The 27,596-nt window shown below is 37.1% G+C and overlaps 1 protein-coding gene across 1 annotated transcript in view; it reads right to left on the bottom strand.

Annotated features, from left to right (window-relative positions):
* The window catches only part of ADGRA1 (adhesion G protein-coupled receptor A1), a 662,711-nt gene that overhangs the window by 282,436 nt on the left and 352,679 nt on the right, over positions 1-27,596 (bottom strand). The window contains exon 4 of the mRNA XM_053692424.1: positions 10,633-10,756. Within this exon, the coding sequence (XP_053548399.1) occupies positions 10,633-10,756 (124 nt within the window). The remainder of the gene's footprint in view (positions 1-10,632; positions 10,757-27,596) is intronic.

Here is a 27,596-nt window from a genome sequence, read left to right as displayed (position 1 = left end):
GTGTCTGCAGCGCTACATGATAAGAAATAGTGCAGCTATCTTGTGCTTTTGCAAATAGATACAATTTGAGCAAAACTGCTGCCATATAGTGTTCCAGAAACGTGCATGCTCCTGAGCTTACGTCTCTGCTTTTCCACCAAAAGATACCAAGAGAACGAAAAAATGTTTTATAATAGAAGTGAATTAGAAAGTTGTTTAAAATTGCATGATTTCTCTGAATCAAGAAAAAAAACCTGTTGGGTTTCATGTTCCTTTAACCATGAACATCTAATCAGAGTACAAAAATAAAAATGGCATGAATTGTGTTCCAGCAAAAATAAGCAAAGGCTTATTTTTGAGCTCCACTTGTAACCTAAGCCCCTGTCTTCTTTAATGTAATAATATTATCAAAGACACTTCCCCCCCCAAAAAAGTTGCAAAATCTGAAGGTAAATACATTTTTCTTTACTATTTTTACAAATGTTGTTTTAGCATCAGTGCAACCAAATATATATACCAATAAGTGATGTGAATTTGTTTTGCTACGAATGCAAATTCATAATAAAAAAACAGATATTTGTTTCGTTTTAACAAAATTAATATCTGAATGAATGCACCAACAACATTTAAAAAAGCTACAGAATACGAACAAAATTTATCAGTATTTGTTTGTTTTCTTTCAATTACCTTTAAGGGGGTTACATACTGTACTTACATTTAGTGCACTGGGGAGCCGCTCCAACACACTCCTCTCCTTCACAGAGACACGGACACTAATAGGAGGCTTAGCACGGCACCTGCGTCAAAGGAGGAAGTCCTTAAAGGGCACTTAAAGGGACATGAAACCCAAACATTTTGTTTCATGATTCAGATAGAGAATACAATTTCAAACAACTTTCCAATTTACTACTATTATCTAATTTGTTTCATTCTCTTGTTATCCTTTGCTGAAATGTTTATCTAGGAAAGTTCATGTGCAGCAGAGAACCTAGGATCTAGCTGCTGATTGGTGGCTGCATATATAAACTGATTGTCATTGGCTCACCCATGTGTTCAGTTAGAAACCAGTAGTGCACTGCTGCTCCTTCAACAAATGATACCAAGAGAACAGATTAGATAATAGAAGTAAATTAGAAAGTTGTTTAAAATTGTATTCTCTATCTGAATCATGAAATACATTTTTTGGGTTTCATGTTCCTTTAAGTGCAGCCACTGGGAGACGCTGCGCTAAGCCTATAAGTGTCGTTGGGGCTCTGTGAAAAAGAGTAGCGTTTAAGCACGGCTCGCCAGCACGCTAAAGGTAAGTATAAGCTTTTTCACCTGTACCTTAGGAACATTTAAATTGGTTTAAAGAAGAAAAATGTAAATAATTTAGGAATATTCAGTATTGCAAATAGTGCAGCCAATGAATATCTGGGAAAACAAATTTCTCTGAATATTCGTTACAAAAGATTAGGACAAAACTAATTTTTTTGGGCTGCACAAGTCTTATACCAATAAATATTTAGTCACAATAAGCATATGTAAAGCACATACAGCATACAGTTTGTATCTAAAAACTGAGATTCATACTAATTTGTTAAAATGTTGAATAAACATTTTCCAAGACCCAAAAATGATGCATTTTCTAAGCATTCTACATTTAAAAATCAGGACATTTTCTACTTTTGAAATGTGACGGAGCCAAAATAATAAAATATGAATGCAATAACAACAAAATTCACGGCTCAGTGGTTTAAGTGAAAATCTTAAGATCTTTTTTGGATCTTCTTGAATGCGCTCCTCTTATAAAAGATGAATCACTTTTAAATTAAAAACAAAAACTGAACATATAAATGCATTAGCTCAACAACGTGGATTATGCAAAGTCAACGACACTAGCTAATGTTGAAAGATCATCTATAGCGATCTGTGCAAATGAGATGACTTACGTTAATCTTTTCTAAAAGTATAATATAAAACTCAAAACACGGCAGATACAACTGCATAATAAATACATTGGTCTGATTTGAAAGGCTTCTGCCTTCTGGAACATTAAATAAATAAATAAAAAACATTCATTTTTATTCATGAGTATCCAAGCTCTTGTAAAGCAATCCCAGTAAAAGTAAGCACAGCTACACTATAATCAAACCCAACGCTGTTAATCTATTCAGTTGCAGAAATATACATGATAAAACAAGCCAAAACAAGTGCATACTTAGGTGCTTCTGCACTAAATCTGACTTTATTGCATGACCTAGCCCAACATTGCGGAAAAAGTCTTAGGGCTCGATTACGATTGGAGCGCTATTTATCGCTACAGCTCACACACTAACTCCGCTACAAGTATATTTGTTGCGTGCATCGGGCAGCGTTTACGATTACGATTGGAGCGCTATTTATCGCTACAGCTCACACACTAACTCCGCTACAAGTATATTTGTTGCGTGCATCGGGCAGCGTGCGTATTACAAGTTAAAAGTAAAAAGTTTACGCCTGACCTGTGCAAATAGCAGAAGTTAGAATATAGCAACCGCGTTAATTTTTTCCCCAATAAAACTCAATGGCGCGCAATGAATGGGAGGCGTAGAACCATGAAGCAGATAAGGGAAGTATGCAAAGCCTGGAGGATCAAGGAAGCACCGGCGAGCTGTAATACAGCTTTACTTACTAGAACTTATACCACAGTGCTTCCCTGTGCTTGCTTCTGCTAATGTACCCTTCAGTGTTGTCTCTGTCTTACTAAAAGTATTAGCCCCTAATGTGCCACAGCTACTAATATGCAAACGCTGACTTTTCAATAAGGTGCCATATACTGGTATACAAAGATGATACAGGAACTAAACAGTCTTTTGCTATATAAATTTGTTACTGGTAATAGTCAGGCATTAATACTATTTAATAAAAGAAGAACAATATATAAGCAAATACATAAATTATCTGGGTTTCATACCCCTATTCAAATAACATTTAGCACCATTCCATGCTATTTGTATTTTAAGTACATTGGTACGATGTTTAGCCCCAATAAGTAAAGGAAATTATGAAAATCTGTTGGTTGACTTATCGTGTTTGCTTTTGACCCCTGCATTTCCACCCCTGATTAGAAAGTTAATCTCGTGCGGTATATTCATGTAGCTACCAATCAATGGCTGTATCTTGTTCAGAATCATCCTGGCAATGGTCTGTGTTTAATTATTTTGCAGCGGTTAAATGGACACTGCACTATAAAGTTTGTTTCCCCTTCATGTTTTCCAAATCACTTGCAATATCTACTACAGAGTATTAAGTTAATGGGAAATTGTTTCTTCTTCTTTTTTTTTTTTAATAGCAGTTTTTTCTCATTAAAACCATCACCTAGTACATTGCCCATAACAATGGGCTGAGTCTGCAAGTAATGCAGACCTGCTAGTTTTATTTATGTTAGGTACTGAAATGCTAATTATGGCTGGGGGGTGCGGGTGAATAATCACAGCCAGCTATTCCACATACAAAATCTATCTCTTCCTAAAAAAAAAAAAAAACTACAGAGAACATGTTTGTTACTCATATTTTCAGTAGGGATAGACCAATATCGTTTTTTCAGGGCTAATACGCTCACGTGGTACACTTTACAGATAAGGGTTAAAAGAAAAGTAAATATATATATATATATATATATATATATATATATAAATATATATATATATATATATATATATACGTTGATTGGAGTAGCCGTGTTAGTCCAGAGATTTAGATATCAAAATAACAAGAGTATTGCATTGAGCAATGATACTTTTTTTATTGGACTAACTATACATTTATAAGTTGACAAGCTTTCGGAAGAGTTCCTTCCTTTATCAAGTCTGAAGCAATACTGATCAGTTCAATGGAATTTACAGATTGTATCTTAAAACACAGAATAGCTAAGAAGACAGAAAGTGCAGGGAGAGGAGGAGGTGTCGTAAAAATCATGAGGTGGGCTTAGGTAACAGGCAGACAGTGTCCAGTGTAGGAGAACAGACAGGGGAAATATATAGCTTTACATAGAGCATATACTGACATAAAGTTATATATCAACATTGAATCAATATCTATAAAAATGTGAAATTGTATATACAGGGGGAATACAAAAGTTAAAAAAAGACAAAAGTGCGGACATAGGCTTACCTGTGTACCTATGTATAAAGAATGTGGAATATACAATGTAATTGACTAAATGAAAGTACATTACAAAAAATTTTGATAATGTGTTAAGAATCCAGAGTCCACATTTAGTCCAGAATTAAACAGGTTGAAGTGCATTATCATTTTCATTTCAAAGGTTTTTCTTTCCATGGTGTTTTTGAAGTTGCCTCTGAGAATTTTGATTTTGAGGTTTTGGAAGGAGTGGTCAGGTTGGGTGAAATGGTGACCAACAGGGGTGCAGTATTTTGTTTCACAGTGGTTTTTGATTGAGTGTCTGTGTAAGTTCATCCGAAGGTGCAGTTTTTGGCTTGTTTCTCCAATATAGCATCCCACTTCACATGCAGTGCAATGTATCATGTATACCACATTTGCAGATATACATGAATATGCCCCTTTAATGTTATAAGATTTATTATTGTGATTTGCTGTGCTGCTTTCACAAACGTGTTGACACAGTTTGCAGAGAGCTTTATAGCAGCACTTGGTTCCATTCTGAGTGTTCTTTTTCTCAAGGGGTAGCTTCCTATGAACTAGTTTCTGCTTTAGGTTAGGTGGTTGTCTGTATGCCAGGATTGGGGGTTTTGGAAAGATTTTTTTGAGTGTGGGATCCTCTAAGAGTAGTGGCTGTAAGTCTTTTATGATTTTTCGTATCCCTTCCACAGCAGGGTTGTATTTGACTACTAGTGGGATACGTGATATGTTTTTCTTCTCCCTGTATTGTAGTAAGTTTTCACGTGGAGTATTGAGGGCAGAGTTAATTTTTTTATTTATAATCCTTGTTTTGTAACCTTTTTCTCTGAATGATTGGGACAGTGTGATGAGGTGTTTGTCACGGTCCTTGGTATCTGAGCAAATTCTGTGGTATCTTGTAGCCTGACTGTAGATTATGGATTTTTTAATGTGATTGGGGTGGGAGCTGGAGCTGTGCTGTGGAGATTTGTCCAAGTACAAATCTAGACAAAATCCAACTGTACTCAGACTTAGAAGAATTCTTCAGGAGATTGCGGCTAAAAGAATTCTTCTATGACAAAGAAAATACCAGCACTATGGAGGACTACAATGGAAAGAAAAAGAACACAATCTTCACACCTGCACCAGGACGCAACACAAAATTGGACAGCTATATTGAAAGCTTCCGGTTGAGAACTGCATCTCTGCTCAACACACAGCAGAAAAAAATAATGTATAACCTCTCACACTTAGAAAAAAACGCTATAAAAAACTTAAGAAATAATGAAAATATTACCATTAAGCCTGCGGACAAGGGAGGAGCAGTGGTGATCATGAATACACAGGACTACATCACAGAGGGAAATAGACAATTATCAGATCAAACTTATTACAAAAAACTGGAAAAGGACCCCACCCAGGAATACACTTTGCAACTTAGAAAACTAATTAAAACATTCCCTAAACACACGCAACATAAAATGGACAAACTGGTGCCCTCTAACCCTAGCATAGGGACATTCTACATGCTCCCAAAAATCCACAAACCAGGGAACCCAGGAAGACCAATAATAACAGGCATGGACACTCTGACTGAACAACTATCGGGCCTAGTGGAGAATATTCTTAAGCCCTTAGTTATTAACACCACTAGCTTTTTAAAAGACACCACTGATTTTCTTAACAAATGGATGTGGAATCCCTGTACAGCAATATTCCACATAAAGATGGTATTGATGCCTGCTTAAACTTTCTTTCCTCCAACAGCCCTAACCAGACATATAGTGCTTCTACAGTCAGTAAACTTACAGAATTTATACTTACTCACAATTATTTCATCTTCAACCACTCCATCTACTTACAAACCATGGGAACAGCCATGGGCACCAAAATGGCACCACAGTACGCAAACCTCTTCATGGCTGACTTAGAGCAGAGATTCCTAGCCACTCACCCTCACAAACCCTTCAAATACTTTCGCTACATTGATGATATTTTCATCATATGGACAGAAGGAGAAAAAAACCTTGAACATTCATTTAATCTATTTCATGCATCAATCAAGCTTAAAATGAACTTTTCTAGAGACTGTGTCAGCTTCCTGGATACAACAATATCCATCACAAATGGAAAACTGCACTCATCTGTATACAGGAAACCAACAGATAGATGCAGCTACCTCCACAGCTCCAGCTCCCACCCCAATCACATTAAAAAATCCATAATCTACAGTCAGGCTACAAGATACCACAGAATTTGCTCAGATACCAAGGACCGTGACAAACACCTCATCACACTGTCCCAATCATTCAGAGAAAAAGGTTACAAAACAAGGATTATAAATAAAAAAATTAACTCTGCCCTCAATACTCCACGTGAAAACTTACTACAATACAGGGAGAAGAAAAACATATCACGTATCCCACTAGTAGTCAAATACAACCCTGCTGTGGAAGGGATACAAAAAATCATAAAAGACTTACAGCCACTACTCTTAGAGGATCCCACACTCAAAAAAATCTTTCCAAAACCCCCAATCCTGGCATACAGACAACCACCTAACCTAAAGCAGAAACTAGTTCATAGGAAGCTACCCCTTGAGAAAAAGAACACTCAGAATGGAACCAAGTGCTGCTATAAAGCTCTCTGCAAACTGTGTCAACACGTTTGTGAAAGCAGCACAGCAAATCACAATAATAAATCTTATAACATTAAAGGAGCATATTCATGCATATCTGCAAATGTGGTATACATGATACATTGCACTGCATGTGAAGTGGGATGCTATATTGGAGAAACAAGCCAAAAACTGCACCTTCGGATGAACTTACACAGACACTCAATCAAAAACCACTGTGAAACAAAATACTGCACCCCTGTTGGTCACCATTTCACCCAACCTGACCACTCCTTCCAAAACCTCAAAATCAAAATTCTCAGAGGCAACTTCAAAAACACCATGGAAAGAAAAACCTTTGAAATGAAAATGATAATGCACTTCAACCTGTTTAATTCTGGACTAAATGTGGACTCTGGATTCTTAACACATTATCAAAATTTTTTGTAATGTACTTTCATTTAGTCAATTACATTGTATATTCCACATTCTTTATACATAGGTACACAGGTAAGCCTATGTCCGCACTTTTGTCTTTTTTTAACTTTTGTATTCCCCCTGTATATACAATTTCACATTTTTATAGATATTGATTCAATGTTGATATATAACTTTATGTCAGTATATGCTCTATGTAAAGCTATATATTTCCCCTGTCTGTTCTCCTACACTGGACACTGTCTGCCTGTTACCTAAGCCCCCCTCATGATTTTTACGACACCTCCTCCTCTCCCTGCACTTTCTGTCTTCTTAGCTATTCTGTGTTTTAAGATACAGGGCGCCATGTACTAAGCTTCGAAGTGACCGTCCGTCTGTATTTCCGCGTCAAAATTTGCTCACGATCTGCTTCTCGTATGTATCAATCTGCGATCTGCTCGAAAATCCACTATTTTTCATCAGCGATCGTAATTTTACTCAACTCATCGTTCCGAAGCCTTTTTCCACTTACTACATGTTCGATCGCACGTAAATTCGCTGTAATCGGAAATTATGAATGTTACAACTAATCCGCCCGCTCCAACTTTCACTGTAACTTTGCGTGATTTCCTTCGCGACCATTTAGGTAGCGAATACAATAGAAAACTATAGGGGTTATCAACCTGATGCCAGGTAGAAGTACTTAAGTGAAAGGACTAGACTACTATTGTAGCATTATTGGTTTTTGGATCAGTGAATGAAGATGGAGACAGTTTTACACATGTTTCTTTTCCGATTAATTCAATTACGAGGAAGAAGGGCTATACAGGCACCGGTTAACAACTTGCAGAGAAGGAGAGGTAGAAGAATTAGAGTCCCTAGAGTTTTCCTTCCACGTATGGGTTTGGAAAGCATTTCTGATCGAGAGATTATCCAGAGATTCCGTTTGGATAGAGAAGCTATTATGCAACTTTACAATGAAATAGCAGAATACCTTGAACCAATGTCAAATCTGCGACATAAGGTTGTCCGCCTCCAGTACCTCGGGCATATTGCTTTTCTTTGGCAATTTTGGATTTAGTTTGACGCTTGATATCGTTGAACCTTTTTTTGCAGGACTCAATATCTTTTTTAGTGGGTCCTTGAGCACTCACTGCGTCACTAATTTTCTCCCAAATAATCTTCTTACGAGCGCCGAATAATCTTCTAACTTTGCTCTTTCGCGCCGAACGAAGCTTCAAAGTTATCAATAATCCGATTGTCTTCGACACACAATAGACGCGAAATTTTACGGCTTGGTTTTTAGTACATTCATGTAACGAAGTGCCATCCGCATGGTGCGAATGCCGGCGGGTTATTTCGATACGGTCTGTGCGAAAAAATTGACGCCTTAGTACATGGCGCCCACAATCTGTAAATTCCATTGAACTGATCAGTATTGCTTTAGACTTGATAAAGGAAGGAACTCTTCCGAAAGCTTGTCAACTTATAAATGTATAGATAGTCCAATAAAAAAAGTATCATTGCTCAATGCAATACTCTTGTTATTTTGATATATATATATATATATATATATATATATATATATACTGCCACTTGACAGGGAAAGAAAGGACATGCTGTAATATTAGTGCTAGATTTATTTATTTGCTTTAATTTTTAATATGCTCATATATTTACTGGATTGAAAATGCCTTCCCTGGTACTGAGGAGTGGACTATAAGTTTCTTTATTATGTCACTTATGGGCAGTTTTATACATGACTAACAGGGCCAACTAATGGTCAGAGAATTGTTATCCACTGCTAGAGAATATTGATACTAGTATCCTATACTGCATAGCTTTCTACTCAAGGTTTGTTGTTGTGGACATTTAATTGATGTGCCTGAACTATTATTTTTGTTTTTTTATGGGTTTTTTCTATGCCCATCAAAGGGGAAAATAAAATATTTAAATTACAAAATCATCAAATATAGCATCTTTAGGGAAATGTTTTGCAAATGTGTAAAATGTATCAGAATGCAACAAATAATGTTCTATTTCTGACAGCAATTAGCAAGCAGATTGATTTGATGTATTGCTGACACCTATGAGCAAATCAAAAGTAATTTAGCTCTGTGTACTTCAGAGAAACTATGTAGCTTTACTTGCCCTTAAATATCACATTTTCCATTTAACAAATCGTATATGTTTGTTTATGCAAGTCCATCTACAGGCCTGCCAATGGGGGTATGGTAGTTGGTAACTGAGCTCCCAGGAACACCTGGGCTTGGACTCTGTTATCAGTGCTATTTATTATTAGATGCTATCCTATGTCCAGCTTATATGTGCTATGGATGATTTGTGTAATGATTTGTGTCACTTAAAACTACATACTTTCCCTGAAGTACACAGATCTAAATTTCTTTTGATTTGCTCCATATCGGTAATATCCGTAAGTTTCTGGCCGATACAGATTATTTCAGAAATTCCAAACTCCGATTATCAGTTTATCCCTATTATAGGTGGGAAAACAACAGGAAAAAGTATCTATTTCAAATAACAAATAAATATAAAGGAAATATTTACAAACAATTAAATACACTTTAGCAGGTCAAACTGATTATTGGGAACACATTAAAGAGGACATTTTAGAATACAATGTCCTTTTAAACACGTAAGGGTTAATCACAAGCTTTCACTTGTTTTTGGTAGATAACGTTTTCTGAACGTCGGCCTGTATTGTCAGTGCATTTTTTAAGTGATCACAATCCCAAAATGCTTCTGCTGTTAATACCCCAGAAGTTCAAAATTGTTATCTCCCAAAAACAGGACAAAATACTTATCTGCCTCATTGACCTCCAGATTTCGTAATCCAAAAATAGAATGGCCAGTATTAATTTACTTCTATTATCAATTTTTATTCGTTCTCTTGGTATCTTTTGTTGAAAAGCAAGAAGGTATGCTTAGGAGCCTACCCATTTCTCGAGCATTATATGGAAGCAGTGTTGCAAGAATGTTATCCCTTTACAAAGCACTAGATAGTAGCACTATTTCCTGCCATAAAGTGCTCCAGATGCCTACCTAAGTATCTCTTCAACACAAAATATCGTAAGAACAAAGCTAATTTGATAGAAGTAAATTGGAAACTTTTTTTAATAAATGGTATGCTCTGTCTGAGTCACTAAACATTTTTTTTGGGGGGGGTTCATATCCCTTTAAGGACAAACAAACAATAATTTTGTGAGTTTAGCGATTACATTACATATTTAAATGCTCTGGCAAATTAGTGCACATGCTGGCACAGACATAATTCTTTAATTACAAGCACTCCTAATACATACTCTCTGTTATAGTAGATATACGCTTCATACAGTAAATACTAAGAACTAAAAATACCTTTATCCTTTTTTCTTCACCTTATACCAATATTTAGCCTGTGATTATCATCAGAGCAGAACAACCTTTGTACGGTTTACTGGGAAGCTGCATAGTAACATTTCCATAATCTTAATAGACAGGTTTAAATCATTACTTACAGATTGACATATTATTGGATAACTCGTTCGGTTGATTCCTCCAGCAAATACAGCAAAAGTCACAGAAGTATTAAAACAGAAATTAAGCAACATATGCCATCCTTTTCTACTGATCCGTATAGTGCTGTGGAAAAAAGAGAAAAAAAAATCCAACAGATTACGGGTTGGCTATTAGTGCATGTTAATATAGTTTATTCTTTGTTTGCATAGTTATTCAGCTTCATTGAACAGCCCAGTGCTTAAAGGTACAGTATACACTCATTTTTATAGAACTGCATGTAATAGACATAAGATGTACAGATACTGATATAAAAACCCAGTATAAAACTGTTTAAAACCTTACTTAGAAGCTCTCAGTTTAGCTCTGTTGAAAAGGTAGCTGGAAAGTCCACTGCAAGTGGGAAATAAGACACTCCCCCCCTCCCCCTTCTTTTGCATAAAAAGACCCTTTACACAAACAGGAGCAAGCTGGAGTAGGTAGCTGAGGGTATTCTCATAAAACTTTGGGGCTTGGTTAGGAGTCTGAAAATCAGAGCAATATGTTATTTAAAAATAAGCAAAGCTATATATTTTTAAAAAAACAAAAACTTTATGTGCTATATAAATAGATCAGAAAACATTTATGCAAAGAAAAAATCTACTCCAGAATTGTTTTTGTTTAAAAAGATAGATAATCCCTTTATTACCCATTCCTCAGTTTGGCATAACAAACACAGCTATATTAATATACTTTTTATCTCTGTGATTACCTTGTATCTAAACCTAAAACTGCCCCCTTATATAAGTTGCTTTGACAGACTTGCATTTTAGCCTATCAGTGCTGACTCATAAATATTTCCATCAGATGTGAGCACAATGTTATATATATATATATATAGCACACATGAATTAGCACTGTCTAGCTGTGAAAAACTGTCAAAATTCAGAGGAGGTCTTAGGAAACCTAGGTTTACTTTTCAACTAAAAATGCTTAGAAAACAAAACAAATGTGATGATAATTGTACATTGGAAAGCAGTTTACAATTGCATGACCTATCTGAATCCTGAAAGTGTCATTTTGACTAGATTGTCCCTTTAAATTACTGGTAGGAAATAAAAAATAGCTGTAATATTTGCATTGTTGCTTGGCTAGGAAACGACTATACAGATTGGGAAAAAATGTGGTTGGCAGCTCATATGTAAAATATGAACACATTTTTGAAATCCGTACAAAATTCACTTGCTGACAATATGGAAGAATATAAGTTTAATAGACAATGTTGACATATTACAATTTAATCTGTCATTTGTTTTCAAATATTTCAAACCATTTAACTTTTTAAATATTTACAATTGCTTGCTTTGAAGCTTTGATTTTTTTTTAAGGGTTATAAGGACTATTTTTTTTTATCAACAATTCCTTGCAAAGATATGCATGCAAAATAAATTTTAAAAACATGAAAACTAACAATTTGTTAGCAACATTTTCACAGTTTTGTAGTCCTGTGACATACCCTGTTTAAAGCCTCTAATCTGCACCACTTTTGCCAGTTTTTTAAAAAGGAACATAAAAGTGAAAAATGTCATTATTGCATGCAATAACCCTTTCAAAGGGGTTAGAGACATTGTACACTAGATTTTTCTTTGCATACATGTTTTGTAGATGGTCCATTTATATAGCCCATCTGGGAGTGTTTTTGTAAAAATTTATAGTTTTGATTATTTTTTAATTAACATTGTGCTGATTTTCAGACTCCTAACCAAGCCCCAACGTTTTAGATGTATACTGATGTCTACAGACTTCAGATTGCTTTTGTTTGTATAATGAGTCTTTTCATATGCGGGGGGATGCATGATCCCTCTCCACTAACTAATGTGTTTGCAATACCAAGTACATTAGCAGGAAGTACAATTGATACTGTAGTATTTGTTTCTATGGCAATTTAAATAGCCTTTAGTTTAAATTTTGTTCAGGCAAGAGAATATATTTAAAGGGACAGTACACCTTAATATTGTTTTTTCATTAATGTATTTTCAATTAATTGCTATACCAGCCGCAGAGTATAAAATGTATGAGAAAATGCATTTTCAGGTTTATTTGTGTATATGAATTAGCTGGTTTTGTGGTTTTAAACCACAGTCTATTACAATGGGTTAAGCTTCCAGATAATATCAGATCTCATTTTGTTATCACTTTTATGTACACACATGCTTCCTTATCTTATATCTGTTTGTAAACCAATACTCAATACGTAGAGATAACAATGCAAAATTAACTTGTTATTACTTAAACTATCCTGCACCCAACTGAGAGTGTAATTTCTTCTGCTGGCTGTGTTTACATGGGCTTGTCAATAGCGTATACTGCAGTATAGAAACTTTCAGTAAAGGTTGGGATACCACAGGCTAAATCAGCTATTTTAAATGCCAAAATAGGTGTAAAGGAGTTACTTGTAAACAATTTAATACATTCCAGTAGGTAAAATGGATCATAGGGAACTATTTAAAGGGGGAGAATTTTTGGGGGCAAACTGTCCCTTTAACGTGTTTAATATTTATTTTTTATATTTTTACTCTATACATATGTATTGTATGTTACTTCCTTTCTTTGTACATATCTCTTTCAATTCTTTTTCTTAGCCCCTATATTTACTTATGACTACTCTAGTATATTCATCTTCTTCAATTCCTTTATTATTTGATGGAGCCCACCGACTATACTTTTAGCAAAGCTAAGAAATGTTTTTCATCTCCATACATTAATGATTTTTAATATATATATATACTGTATATATATATATATATATGCCGGCACTCAAAAAAAAGATGCCGGTACTCATTGATTTTTGATTGATATTTTCTGCTTAGTAACTTTGAGTAAAGCAGAGGGGCAAGATTATTTACAATGTTTGATGCATTTTGCAGCCCCCACTTGTGAAAACTAGAGTATTTAAATGATGATTACAAATATTACCTCTTATGAGTGGGTAGTGGTGGGGGTACTCAGTACCGGTGAATACCACCACAAATATATGTATATATATATATATATATATATATATATATATATATATATATATATATATATATATATATATATATATATATATAAATGTTCTTGTCTGTTTGGTTTAATTGAGAAGCATACAGTAAATAATAGCAGTAACCGATATCTATAGCAAGTGGAGTGGTTGACAGAAAGACTGAAACTAGTGATTCAGATAGAGCATGCAATTTGAAGCAACTTTCTAATTTACTCCCATTATCAAATTTTCTTCATTCTCTTGGTATCTTTATTTGAAAAGCAAGAATGTAAGTTTAGATGACAGCCCATTTTTGGTGAACAACCTGGGTTGTTCTTGCTGATTGGTGGATAAATTCACACACCAACAAACAAGTGCTGTCCATGGTCTGAACCAAAAATTGTCTGGCTCCTTAGCTTAGATCCCTTCTTTTTCAAATAAAGATAGCAAGAGAACAAAGAAGAATTGAAAATAGGAGTAAATTAGAAAGTTGCTTAAAATTGCATGCTCTATCTGAATCATGAAAGAAAAAAGTTGGGTTCAGTGTCCCTTTAAGTTTAGCTCACATTATAGAAGTTAGCTCACGTAATAAAGAGCACAGTTTAAAAGTTACATAACAAATATAAGTTCCAAGATGGTGGCACCCAGTGTAATGATGCAGAGCTTCAAGAAAGTGAGTTTGCAGAACAATAGCATGGTGAGTAGTAATTGTGAACTGCTGAGTACAATTACAGCAACAATGTCCCTTTAATGTTTACTTAGTTCACAACAAAGATATAAATAAATCTAGGCTTGTCAAATGGTGTCATTAAAGGAGCATTAAAAACAAAATGTGATTTACAATAACATGTTTATATTGTGCACAGTGAAAAAAATCTGCAATATACTTTTTTATTATTTTGGTTTATCTGTTCTTTAATTTAAGTCTGAAACTTGTGGTTTGCATCTGTAGGATGCAGAAACCTGACCTTTATACATGCTGTACAGTGATTGATTGATATGCACAATTAAGATGCAACTTTTTAAGGGGTGTGTCCATGGAAAACAATGTGAATTCTGCTTAAAAAGACAGTTTTCAATTTTACATTAGCAACTTATTTTAAAATTCTTCAACATCACATTTTCTTATGCTAGATATTACTTAAAGGGACATTGTACACTAGATTTTTATTTGCATAAATGTTTTGTAGATGATCCATTTATATAGCCCCTCTGAGAAGGTTTTGTTTTTGTAACAATGTTTAGTTTTGCTTATTTTTTAAGAACATTGTGCTGATTTTCAGACTCCTAACCAAGCCCCACTGTGTCAGATATATACACACATTTACAGACTGTTTATGTTATCTGTCTTTTCATATGCAGGGAAAGGGGGGGGGGGGGAGTGTCTGCTCTTTTTGCTTACCCAGACTTACTTACTCAGTGGGTGTTCCAGCCTAACCTCATCAACAATGTTAAACTGGGAGTTTCTAAGTTAGTTTTCAAAAGGTTTTAGACAAATTTTTAGATAAGTATATGTGCATATTCTTCTTTATAGTAGTGTATATTACATACAGTCATATGAAAATTGGTGTATGCTGTCCCTTTAAAGTCAAAATTTAACAATTCCATTTTCTTTGTTCCTTTGGTAATCCTTTGTTGAAGAGTAAACCTAGGTAAGCATATAGGGGCTTAGGAGCATGCTTGTGTCTTTAGTATTCTATGACAGCACTGTTTGCAACCATGTATAATATTGTTATAAACATTGTTGCAAATGCTGCTGCAAGATGGCTAAAGACATGTGCACACTTCTGAGCTCACCTAGGATTATGCTTTAACAAAAGATACCAAGAGAACAAACTTGACAAAAGAAGTAATTTTAAAAAGTTGTTTAAAATTTTGTTCTCTGTTCAATCCATTACATTTTTACTTAACAGTCCCTTTAAAAAATGTCAATGTTTCAGATATCTGTGTGACTTAAAGAGATAGTATAGTCAAAATAAACTTTCATGATTCAGATAGAGCATGCATTTTTAAGCAACTTTCTAGTTTACTTCTTGTATCAATTTGTCTTAGTCCTCTTAATATCTTTATTTTAAAAAGCTGTAATGTAAGCTTAGAAGCTGGCCCATTTTTATTCAGCACCCTGGATAGCACTTGCTGATTGGTGGGTACATTTAGCCATCCAATCAGCAAGCGCTACCCAGGTGCTGGACCAACAAATGGGCCGGCTCCTAAGCTTACTTTCCAGATTATTAATATAAAGATATCAAGAGAATGAAGAAAATGTGATAATAGGAGTAAGTTAGAAAGTGGCTTAAAATTGCATTCTCCAAAAATACTCAGAAAAACATTGTATTGTTAATGTGCATCAAAAAACGTAACAGAATTGTTCACCAAAAATCGTATTCAAAAAGGTAATAAACGGGAATAATTCGTATTAAATATGCACAGTATAAATCTTAAGTACGCTGGATGTGCAAAACACACATAGAAATTCGTACTTATAAGTAAAAAAAAATATTGTTTTTTGTAAAATGGGCGCTCCATAGGCGCATATGAAATTGTCTCAAATCCCAGTGTACATTTTTGCCCTACAGATCTCACTGTTTTTTCTAGCAAATTAAAAGGCAACAAACTTTCATCAAAATACTCAAAACACTAATTAATCTGAATGGAAAATCTATGTACATGAAAATAACAGTGATTTTAAGGTACAGTGCACTCAAAACAGAGTAATTTGATTTAGGTGTAATATTTAAGTTTAAACATACGCCGGGTACTGCTTGTGTACTTCATTCTCCATTGCAAACTTTTACATAGCAAAGAGCTTTAATTATTTCTATGGGAGACATATCGCCCCTCACAGGGACAGCCCCTTTTTTAGAGAATTCCATGAGGGCTGCTTCTGGAGTGGAAAACCACATCTCGTCTTAACCGGCAAATGTTTTTAGAATCAGCCCCTAAGGACCAGATTATCTAAATCTCTCTGTTCTTGTGTGATAAACTAAGAAGTCTCGTCAGTACTGTGAAGTCCCTCAAATTCTTTTTTAGAAAGACTAATATTAGCTTGATAACACAACCTGTGCATTCGTTTTGTAAAAAATGCACAGTCGTTAATGAAACACGGATATTCGCCACATTTTAACTAGACGAATATCCAAACGAATGCAGCATGACATTAAAAAAAACCTGAAGGATTAATGCAGAATTCGGCCGTATTCCTTCATTTCCTTTAAATAGTTAAAAATACTTATGTAGACACGCTAGAAAGTCGCACTAACCCACTATTCTGCAAAACAGAGCCCCAGCCAGCATTAAAGGACCTTTGCAGGCTCTGGGAGTCGCAACGCTAAGCCTCCTATTAGCGCAGCGGCTCCCAGGGTCTGCAAAAGTCCTTTAGTGCAGGCCAGGGCTCTGTGAAGAAGAGAGGAGAGGGTTAGTGTAGCTCTCCAGTGCGCTTAGGTAAGTTTTAGGACTGGACTTAGGGTCACCACCTCGGCCATGTTTTCCTTCACAGTTATGAGTTACACATGCTGCAGGGTGTGCAGAGGGGAACATCAATTGCACCCCTGGACAGCACTCGAATAGAGATCCTGGTAAGCACCATTCATGTTCCTCCCTGCACACACTGTAGCAAGTATAACTCAAGTCATAAGTGTCCAGGAAAACATGGCTTCGGTGGCAACCCTAACTGGGCCTGATAATCTAAAGTATTATGCTCTTGCAAGATTATCAACAGTACTGCAAGTTGCTTCAGAAAAGAAAATTGTAAAGGCAAATTTTAGCTTAAGAGCTGTTAATTTCACTATGCATAGTTGTGGATGTGAGAAACAAACACGTTACAATTTTGCTTCATTCTCTTGATATCCTTTATTAAAGGAGCAGCAATGCACTACTGGGAGCTAGCAGAACACATTGGTAAGCCAATGACAAGAGGTATATATGTGCAGACACCAATTAGCAGCTAGCTCCTAGCTCCTGAGCCTACCTAGGTATGCTTTTCAATAAAGGATACCAAGCAAGCAAAGCAAATTAAATAAAATATGTCATTTGGAAAGTTGTTTACAAATGTATGTTCTACCTGAATCATAGAAGAAAAATATTGGGATTCATATCCCTTTAAAAAAAAAAACGGAAAAAAAAAGATTTTGTGTGATTTCTCTCCATTGCAGACAGCCTTTGATCATCAGGTCCTAAATAATTATTAAGTTTGATTTATAAACATTCTAAATATGTAAATTCAAAGAGTTAAGATTGTTAGAAACAAATCCTGTTTAATGTCAAGCCAATGTAAAAAAACCTTTATAGTGGCACATTTAATATAACACCTTCTTAAAACTATTAATTGGTTTCATGTGATCCTAGGGTTTATAAAGATAAAATAATCTCAATTGTAATGGAATAGTAATACAATATAAAGGTGTCAAAATCACCATTTAAAGGGATATGATTCTGTTATTAAATTGTCTTTGTTCTCTTGGTATCTTTTGTTGAATAGCAGGGACATAAGCTCAGAAGCGTGCACGTCTGGAGCACTATATGGCAGCAGTTATCCATTTGCAAGAGCACTAGGGGCCCCATCCGATATGCAGCGTCGCCCGCAAAAGCCGGCGACGCCAGATTTCGCGCTAGTTTGGTATCCTATATACGGCTTAACATAGAAGTTACGCTCGTATATTTCACCTTTTAGTTTTTTTGCCCATAGACTGACATAGAAAACACGCGCAATTTGGTATCCAATATACAGCGCAAGGCCTTATGTGGCGAAAAATGGAGAAATTTTACTCAATTTTCACCTCGCCACAAAATGCACCTGTAGCAGGCCTTGCGCTGAGTATTGGAGCACCGTAACTCCCTAAAATGCCTGCAAAAAAACCCCAACACCTAACGCATGCGCAATGTCTATCTACCTGTCAACCGCAATCCCCCACCGATATACCTAATAAGTGTATTAACCCCTAAACCGCCGCTCCCGCACCCCGCCGCCACATACATTAAATGTATTACCCTCTAATCTGACCCCCCTACACCGCCGCCACCTATATTAAATATATTAACCCCTAATCTGACCCCCCTACACCGCCGCCACCTACATTAAATATATTACCCCCTAAACCTAAGTCTAACCCTAACACCCCTAACTTAATTATTATTTAAATAAATCTAAATAATATTAATATTATTAACTAAAGTATTCCTATTTAAAACTAAATACTTACCTATAAAATAAACCCTAAAATAGCTACAATATAATTAATACTTACATTGTAGCTATTTTAGGATTTATATTTATTTTACAGATAACTTTGTATTTATTTTAACTAGGTACAATAGCTATTAAATAGTTAATAACTATTTAATAGCTACCTAGTTAAAATAATTACAAAATTACCTGTAAAATAAATCCTAACCTAAGCTACAAATACACCTAACACTACACTATCAATAAATTAATTAAATAAATTAACTACAATTATCTAATATAAAATACAATTAAATAAACTAAACTATATTACAAAAAAAACAAACACTAAATTACAAAAAATAAAAAAATATTACAAGAAGTTTAATCTAATTACACCTAATCTAAGCCCCCTAATAAAATAAAAAAGCCCCCCAAAATAATAAAATTTCCCTACCCTAAACTAAATTACCAGCCAATAGAATTGACCTTGCATTATATTGGCTGATCCAATCAGCCAATCGGATTGAACTTCAATCCGATTGGCTGATTAAATCAACCAATCGGATTTTTCCTACCTTAATTCCGATTGGCTGATAGAATCCTATTAGCCAATCGGAATTCTAGGGACGCCATCTTGGATGATGTCATTTAAAGGAACCTTCATTCATCGTTAGTCCGTCGGACGAGGATGTTCCATGTCGGAGGTCTTGAAGATGGAACCACGGATGGATGAAGACTTCTGCCGGATCGAGGACCACATCGCCCGGATTGGATGAAGAATTCGGTCCGGCTGGGTGAACACGGCTCAAGGTAGGGTGATCTTTAGGGGGTTAGTGTTAGTTTTTTTAAGGGGGGATCGGGTGGGTTTTAGAGTAGGGGTGTGTGGGTGGTGGGTTGTAATGTTGGGGGGGGATATTGTATTGCTTTTTTTTTACAGGTAAAAGAGCTGATTACTTTGGGGCAATGCCCCACAAAAAGACCTTTTAAGGGCTGGTAAAAGAGCTGGTTACTTTTGGTCAATGCCCCGCAAAAGGCCCTTTTAAGGGCTATTTGTAAGTTAGTTTAGGGTAGGGAAATGTTATTATTTTGGGGGACTTTTTTATTTTATTAGGGGGCTTAGATTAGGTGTAATTAGATTAAACTTCTTGTAATATTTTTTTATTTTTTGTAATTTAGTGTTTGTTTGTTTTTTTAATATAGTTTAGTTTATTTAATTGTATTTTATATTAGATAATTGTAGTTAATTTATTTAATTAATTTATTGATAGTGTAGTGTTAGGTGTATTTGTAACTTAGGTTAGGATTTATTTTACAGGTAATTTTGTAATTATTTTAACTAGGTAGCTATTAAATAGTTATTAACTATTTAATAGCTATTGTACCTAGTTAAAATAAATACAAAGTTACCTGTAAAATAAATATAAATCCTAAAATAGCTACAATGTAATTATTAATTATATTGTAGCTATTTTAGGGTTTATTTTATAGGTATTTAGTTTTAAATAGGAATACTTTAGTTAATAATATTAATATTATTTAGATTTATTTAAATAATAATTAAGTTAGGGGGTGTTAGGGTTAGACTTAGGTTTAGGGGGTAATATATTTAATGTAGGTGGCGGCAGTGTAGGGGGGTCAGATAGAGGGTAATACATTTAATGTAGGTGGCGGCGGTGTAGGGGGGTCAGATTAGAGGGTAATACATTTAATGTAGGTGGAGGCGGGGTCCGGGAGCGGCGGTTTAGGGGTTAATACATTTATTATTAGGAGTGAGAGGGGGGGATTGCGGATATAGGGGTATACATGTTGGGATGATGTTTGGGAGGCGTGTTAGACAGTTACGGGACATTTAATACTTTAGTTAGTTTTTGTAGGCGATGGCAGTTTCTAAAGTGCCGTAAGTCACTGGCGACTCCAGAAATTTGTAGTTACGCTTATTTCTGGACATCGCTAGTTTTTCTGACTTACGGCACTTTAGCAACTGCCGGCGGGGTATATTGGATAGCCCGATGTGCGAGGTGAAACTACAGGCGGTGCGGGTTCTCTCGCTTGCGCCGAAAACTGCTCCGTATATCGGATCGCGCCCTAGATGTTAGCACTATTTCCTACCATGTAGTACTCGAGACACTTACCTAGGTATCTCTTCAACAAAGAATTCAATGGGAAAGAAGCAAATTTGATAATAGAAGTAAATTGGAAACGTTTTACAAATTGTATGCTCTGTCTGTTTTATATTCCTTTAAACTGAATCAGCTGGTCTCAATTGATATTATTCTACATTTCCAATATGGATGCCAGAAGACAGGAGGGTGCTTAGAATGAAGCAGTTGTTTCACAACCCCAAGAAGAAGAATTGGCCCAAATATCTACAGGGTCTAAATTCATGACATTATGTTGTGGTCATTGTACATTGCAGGTAAAGGAGAGAACAGATTAAACAGCTGTACATACTGCTAAAATACAACCTAGTAATAAGCTTGCTAAAATCTAGCAATATTACTGTAATTGTTGACAGATTGAGCTCCACACACTGTTTGGCATCCAGAAGTTTTAAGGGACAGTAACATTTCCGAGTTGCAAATCTATATTTTGAAATCATTTTTAACAGTTACTCAAATTTGTATGAGATAATTTTACTCAGAAACATTACAGGGAGTGCAGAATTATTAGGCAAATGAGTATTTTGACCACATCATCCTCTTTATGCATGTTGTCTTACTCCAAGCTGTATAGGCTCGAAAGCCTACTACCAATTAAGCATATTAGGTGATGTGCATCTCTGTAATGAGAAGGGGTGTGGTCTAATGACATCAACACCCTATATTAGGTGTGCATAATTATTAGGCAACTTCCTTTCCTTTGGCAAAATGGGTCAAAAGAAGGACTTGACAGGCTCAGAAAAGTCAAAAATAGTGAGATATCTTGCAGAGGGATGCAGCACTCTTAAAATTGCAAAGCTTCTGAAGCGTGATCATCGAACAATCAAGCGTTTCATTCAAAATAGTCAACAGGGTCGCAAGAAGCGTGTGGAAAAACCAAGGCGCAAAATAACTGCCCATGAACTGAGAAAAGTCAAGCGTGCAGCTGCCAAGATGCCACTTGCCACCAGTTTGGCCATATTTCAGAGCTGCAACATCACTGGAGTGCCCAAAAGCACAAGGTGTGCAATACTCAGAGACATGGCCAAGGTAAGAAAGGCTGAAAGACGACCACCACTGAACAAGACACACAAGCTGAAACGTCAAGACTGGGCCAAGAAATATCTCAAGACTGATTTTTCTAAGGTTTTATGGACTGATGAAATGAGAGTGAGTCTTGATGGGCCAGATGGATGGGCCGGTGGCTGGAATGGTAAAGGGCAGAGAGCTCCAGTCCGACTCAGACGCCAGCAAGGTGGAGGTGGAGTACTGGTTTGGGCTGGTATCATCAAAGATGAGCTTGTGGGGCCTTTTCGGGTTGAGGATGGAGTCAAGCTCAACTCCCAGTCCTACTGCCAGTTTCTGGAAGACACCTTCTTAAAGCAGTGATACAGGAAGAAGTCTGCATCCTTCAAGAAAAACATGATTTTCATGCAGGACAATGCTCCATCACACGCGTCCAAGTACTCCACAGCGTGGCTGGCAAGAAAGGGTATAAAAGAAGAAAATCTAATGACATGGCCTCCTTGTTCACCTGATCTGAACCCCATTAAGAACCTGTGGTCCATCATCAAATGTGAGATTTACAAGGAGGGAAAACAGTACACCTCTCTGAACAGTGTCTGGGAGGCTGTGGTTGCTGCTGCACAAAATGTTGATGGTGAACAGATCAAAACACTGACAGAATCCATGGATGGCAGGCTTTTGAGTGTCCTTGCAAAGAAAGGTGGCTATATTGGTCACTGATTTGTTTTTGTTTTGTTTTTGAATGTCAGAAATGTATATTTGTGAATGTTGAGATGTTATATTGGTTTCACTGGTAAAAATAAATAATTGAAATGGGTATATATTTGTTTTTTGTTAAGTTGCCTAATAATTATGCACAGTAATAGTCACCTGCACACACAGATATCCCCCTAAAATAGCTAAAACTAAAAACAAACTAAAAACTACTTCCAAAAATATTCAGCTTTGATATTAATGAGTTTTTTGGGTTCATTGAGAACATGGTTGTTGTTCAATAATAAAATTAAACCTCAAAAATACAACTTGCCTAATAATTCTGCACTCCCTGTATATTAATGATTATCTTACACATAAACAATTTACATAGCCCCCTAGGACACTTAAAGAATGGAGGGACGTTACTAATTAGTTATCACTTTATGTTTTACATTTTGTCATTATTTATAAAGGAGATTCTCAGTGCTTATCCCTAAGAAGATGCTTACTCTACTCCAGTACAATGTGGGTGACAGTGTGCTATGTTTTAACAAGACATGTCAGGGCAATGGCTGAACTCCTGTTTTGGTCTATTAAAACATGATTTTACTGTCTAGATAGATCTGGAGGTGTTATTATTATTTAACTATATGGTGGAAATATATTTGCTGAATAAAGATGTGCCTGTCTATGAGGGGCCAGCTTCTGTTCCTCCCTTCGTCTCTGTAAGGTAGGACAAAGCTATAACATGCTCCACAAATATCACACTCTCCTTACCTCTAGCTCAATTCCTATGATAACCTAACTAACCCTAATCCTTATTCACCATCTCCCTAACCCTGCCATTAGGAGACAAAGATAGAGAGAGAGAGATAGTGAGAGATAGAGAGAGATAGTGAGAGAAAGAGAGAAAGAAAGAAAGAGAGAGAGAGAGAGAGAGAGAGAGAGAGAGAGAGAAAGAGATAGAGAAAGAGAGAGATAGTGAGAGAAAGAGAGAAAGAAAGAAAGAAAGAGAGAGAGAGAGAGAGAGAGATAGAGAGAGAGAGAAAGAGATAGAGAAAGAGAGAGATAGTGAGAGAAAGAAAGAAAGAGAGAGAGAGAGAGAAAGAGAGAGAAAAAAAGAAAGAGAGAGAAAGAGAGAGAGAGAGAGAGAGAAAGAGAGAGAGAGAAAGAGAGAGAAAGAGAGAGAGAGAAAGAGAGAGAAAGAGAGAGAGAGAGAGAGAGAGAGAGAGAGAGAGAGAAAGAGAGAGAGAGAGAGAAAAGTAAATTTATGCTTGCCTGATAAATTAATTTCTTCTATGGTAAGACGAGTCCACGGATTCATCCTTTACTTGTGGGATATTATCCTCCTGCTAACAGGAAGTGGCAAAGAGCACCACAGCAGAGCTGTCTATATAGCTCCTCCCTTAGCTCCACCCCCCAGTCATTCGACCGAAGATACAGGAAGAAAAAGGAGAAACTACAAGGTGCAGAGGTGACTGAAGTGTAAATCAAAAAAATAACAATCTGTCTTAAAATGACAGGGCGGGCCGTGGACTCATCTTAACATAGAAGAAATTAATTTATCAGGTAAGCATAAAATTACTTTTCTTCTATAAGGTATGACAAGTCCACGGATTCATCCTTTACTTGTGGGATACAATACCAAAGCTACAGGACACGGATGAACGGGAGGGACAAGACAGATGGTTAAACAGAAGGCACCACTGCTTGAAGAACTTTTCTCCCAAAAATAGCCTCCGAAGAAGAAAAGGTATCAAATTTGTAAAATTTGGAAAAGGTATGAAGTGAAGACCAAGTCGCAGCCTTACAAATCTGTTCAACAGAAGCATAATTTTTAAAAGCCCATGTGGAAGCCACCGCTCTAGTAGAGTGAGCTGTAATTCTATCAGGAGGCTGCTGTCCAGCAGTCTCGTATGCCAAATGGATGATGCTTTTCAGCCAAAAGGCAAGAGAGGTAGCCGTAGCTTTTTGACCTCTACGTCTTCCAGAATAGAAAACAAACAAAGAAGATGTTTGACGGAAATCTTTGGTCACTTGCAAGTAAAACTTTGAAGCACGAACCACGTCCAAGTTGTGCAATAGACGCTCCTTCTTAGAGGAAGGATTAGAACACAGAGAAGGAACAACAATTTCCTGATTAATATTCTTATTAGTAACAACCTTAGGAAGGAATCCAGGTTTGGTACGCAAAACCACCTTATCAGCATGGAAAACAAGATAAGGCGAGTCGCATTGCAATGCAGATAGTTCAGAAACTCTTCGAGCCGAAGAGATAGCAACTAAAAACAGAACTTTCCAAGATAGAAGCTTAATCTATGGAATGCATAGGTTCAAATGGAAGCCCTTGAAGAACTTTAAGAACTAAATTCAAACTCCATGGCGGAGCAACAGGTTTAAACACAGGCTTGATTCTAACTAAAGCCTGACAGAATGACTGAACGTCTGGAACATCTGCCAGACGTTTGTGCAGTAGAATTGATAAAGCAGATATCTGTCCCTTTAGGGAACTAGCTGATAGCCCCTTCTCCAATCCTTTTTGGAGAAAGGACAAAATCCTAGGAATCCTGATCTTACTCCATTAGTAGCCTTTGGATTCGCACCAATAAAGATATTTACGCCAAATCTTATGATAAATTTTCCTGGTGACAGGCTTATGAACCTGAATCAAGGTATCTATGACCGACTCAGAGAACCCCCGCTTGGATAAGATCAAGCGTTCAATCTCCAAGCAGTCAGTCACAGAGAAACTAGATTTGGATGCTGGAACGGACCTTGAATCAGAAGGTCCTGTCTCAGTGGCAGAGTCCATGGTGGAAGAGATTACATGTCCATCAGGTCTGCATACCAAGTCCTGCATGGCCACGCAGGTGCTATCAAAATCACTGAAGCTCTCTCCTGTTTGATTCTGGCAATCAAACGAGGAAGGAGAGGAAATGGTGGAAACACATAAGCCAGGTTGAACGACCAGGGTACTGCTAGAGCATCTATCAGTACTGCCTGAGGATCCCTTGACCTGGACCCGTAACGAGGAAGTTTGGCATTCTGACGAGACGCCATCAGATCCAATTCTGGTGTGCCCCATTGCTGAATCAATTGTGCAAACACCTCCAGATGGAGTTCCCACTCCCCCGGATGAAAAGTCTGATGACTTAGAAAATCCGCTTCCCAGTTCTCCACTCCTGGGATATAGATTGCTGATAGATGGCAAGAGTGAGTCTCTGCCCATTGAATTATCTTGGTAACCTCTATCATTGCTAGAGAACTCTTTGTTCCCCCCTGATGATTGATATATGCTACAGTCGTGATATTGTCCGACTGGAATCTTATAAATCTGGCTGATGCCAGCTGAGGCCACGCCTGAAACGCGTTGAATATCGCTCTCAGTTCTAGAGTATTTATCGGGAGGAGAGCCTCCTCCTGAGTCCACAAACACTGTGCTTTCAGGGAATTCCAGACTGCACCCCAGGCCAATAGGCTGGAGTCCGTTGTCACTATGACCCACGCTGGCCTGCGGAAACACATTCCCTTGGACAGATGATCCTGTGACAACCACCAAAGAAGAGAGTCTCTGGTCTCTTGGTCCAGATTTATCTGAGGAGATAAATCTGCATAATCCCAATTCCACTGTTTGAGCATGCAAAGTTGCAGTGGTCTGAGATGCAAGCGAGCAAACTGAACTATGTCCATTGCCGCTACCATTAAGCCGATTACCTCCATACACTGAGCCACTGACGGGCGAGGAATGGAATGAAGAGCTCGGCAGATGGATAAAATTTTTGATTTCCTGACCTCCGTCAGAAAAATTTTAATGTCCACCAAATCGATCAAAGTGCCCAGGAATGGAACTCTTGTGAGAGGGATAAGTGAACTCTTTTTTACGTTCACCTTCCACCCGTGAGATCTTAGAAAAGCCAACACGATGTCCATGTGAGACTTGGCTAGTTGGTAAGTTGACGCCTGGATTAAGATATCGTCCAGATAAGGCGCCACAGCTATGCCCCGTGGCCTTAGAACTGCCAGAAGGGACCCCAACACCTTTGTGAAAATTCTGGGAGCTGTGGCCAACCCAAAGGGAAGAGCCACAAACTGGTAATGCTTGTCCAGAAAGGCGAACCTGAGGAACTGGTGATGATCTTTGTGGATAGGAATGTGTAGATACGCATCCTTTAAGTCCACGGTGGTCATATATTGACCCTCCTGGATCATTGGCAAAATAGTCTGAATGGTCTCCATCTTGAAGGATGGGACTCTGAGGAATTTGTTTAGGATCTTGAGATCCAAAATTGGTCTGAAGGTTCCCTCTTTTTTGGGAACCACAAACAGATTGGAGTAGAACCCTTGCCCCTGTTCTGTTTTCGGAACTGGGCAGATCACTCCCATGGTATATAGGTCTTCTACACAGTGTAAGAACGCCTCTCTTTTTGTCTGGTTTACAGACAATTGTGAAAGATGGAATCACCCCCTTGGGGGCGAATTTTTGAAATCTAGAAGATACCCCTGGGTTACTATTTCTAAAGCCCAGGAGTCCTGAACATCTCTTGCCCAAGCCTGAGCAAAGAGAGAAAGTCTGCCCCCTACTAGATCCGGTCCCGAATCGGGGGCTACCCCTTCATGCTGTCTTGGTGGCAGCAGCGGGCTTCTTGGTCTGTTTACCCTTGTTCCAAGTCTGGTTAGGTCTCCAGACTGACTTGGTTTGAGTAAAATTCCCCTCTTTGCGGCAGGGGAAGAGGTAGAGGGACCACCTTTGAAGTTTAAAAAGGAACAAAAATTATTTTGTTTGGTCCGCATCTTATTCGTCTTATCCTGAGGAAGGGCATGGCCTTTCCCTCCAGTGATGTCTGAAATGATCTCTTTCAGTTCAGGCCCTAATAGGGTCTTACCCTTGAAAGGGATGGCTAAAAGCATCAGCAGACCAGGACTTAATCCATAACGCCC

This window comes from Bombina bombina, chromosome 9 (genome assembly GCF_027579735.1).
Source record: "Bombina bombina isolate aBomBom1 chromosome 9, aBomBom1.pri, whole genome shotgun sequence".
Lineage (NCBI taxonomy): Eukaryota > Metazoa > Chordata > Amphibia > Anura > Bombinatoridae > Bombina > Bombina bombina.
This window is presented reverse-complemented; position numbering and strand designations above follow the sequence as displayed.